This window comes from Sinocyclocheilus rhinocerous, unplaced genomic scaffold, assembly GCF_001515625.1.
Source record: "Sinocyclocheilus rhinocerous isolate Xijiao unplaced genomic scaffold, SAMN03320098_v1.1 C36183810, whole genome shotgun sequence".
Taxonomy (NCBI): domain Eukaryota; kingdom Metazoa; phylum Chordata; class Actinopteri; order Cypriniformes; family Cyprinidae; genus Sinocyclocheilus; species Sinocyclocheilus rhinocerous.
Genome location: NW_015775268.1, coordinates 1 through 885, shown reverse-complemented (window position 1 = coordinate 885; position 885 = coordinate 1). Strand labels below are relative to the sequence as shown.

The window sequence follows — 885 nt, the reverse complement described above, 5'->3', positions numbered from 1 at the left end:
GGCTCCTTTCACCCCAGATGTGGACAGCCCTTTCTCTTCCCCTGCTATTCGACGTCTGGTTGGCCAACAGGATCCCCAGTCTCCCTGCTTTGGTACAGTACAAAGCCCCCATATCATGAGGAGAGGGCCCAAACTGTGGAGTGCCTCCACAGGTGAGAAAGCAAGACTAAAACTATCACAATGAATTTTGAATCATTGTTTGCAAAAAATAATAATAATACACTTTGAAGATTTCTAATAATAAATATAATAATTTTTACAACACGTAAAAGGTTATATATACAACATTCATTTAAAATTAATTTTAGCCTTTTTATAATTTTTTTTTTTTACACTGAAATTAATTTTAAATGCAATTAGCTACTATTTAACATTTATATTATGATTACTTGTTTTTTATATTTTTTTTGTTTGTTTTTGTTTGTAGGCATTTATTTTTGTATGTGGTTTTGTAAAATAATTGTTATGGTATCCCTGTGTTTGTAAATCTTTGTGAGAAGCATGTACACATTTGTTAACAATAATGTATACTCTGATATCTAGTTTATTTCTTTGTTCTCATTTTAGAGTCACAATCCAGTGGCAGTCCTCCTGCCTCCCCTGCCACTGTTCCTAGTCCTCCTGCAGCCAGTCAGAAACCCAGCTTCCTTGCCCAGTGGCTACAGAACAGGAGAGAGCAGGTAACATCTTCATCTTATCACACCTGACATGTAAATGAGTCCTTTATTTTTTCATAGTGTTTTCTTGGTTTCCAAGCGTGTGTATCCATAGGAACCCAAAACAGACAAGCTTTTGAGTGTCCAGTTCAGTTGCTGGGGAAAAAGGCAGTTCACGTTTCAGTGTGATACCATTACATGGCCTAGAGACACCTGTTAACTCATGTTC

The 885-nt window shown here is 36.5% G+C and overlaps 1 protein-coding gene across 1 annotated transcript; it reads left to right on the top strand.

The window, feature by feature from the left end:
- Nucleotides 1-6: 6 nt before the first annotated feature.
- Nucleotides 7-876, top strand: LOC107735624 (nucleoporin NDC1-like). Its single transcript, XM_016547252.1, has 3 exons — nt 7-152; nt 568-680; nt 772-876. Exons 1-3 carry the CDS (start codon nt 116-118, stop codon nt 874-876), a joined length of 255 nt encoding a protein of 84 aa, XP_016402738.1. The 5' UTR covers nt 7-115.
- The last annotated feature ends 9 nt before the right edge of the window (nt 877-885 follow it).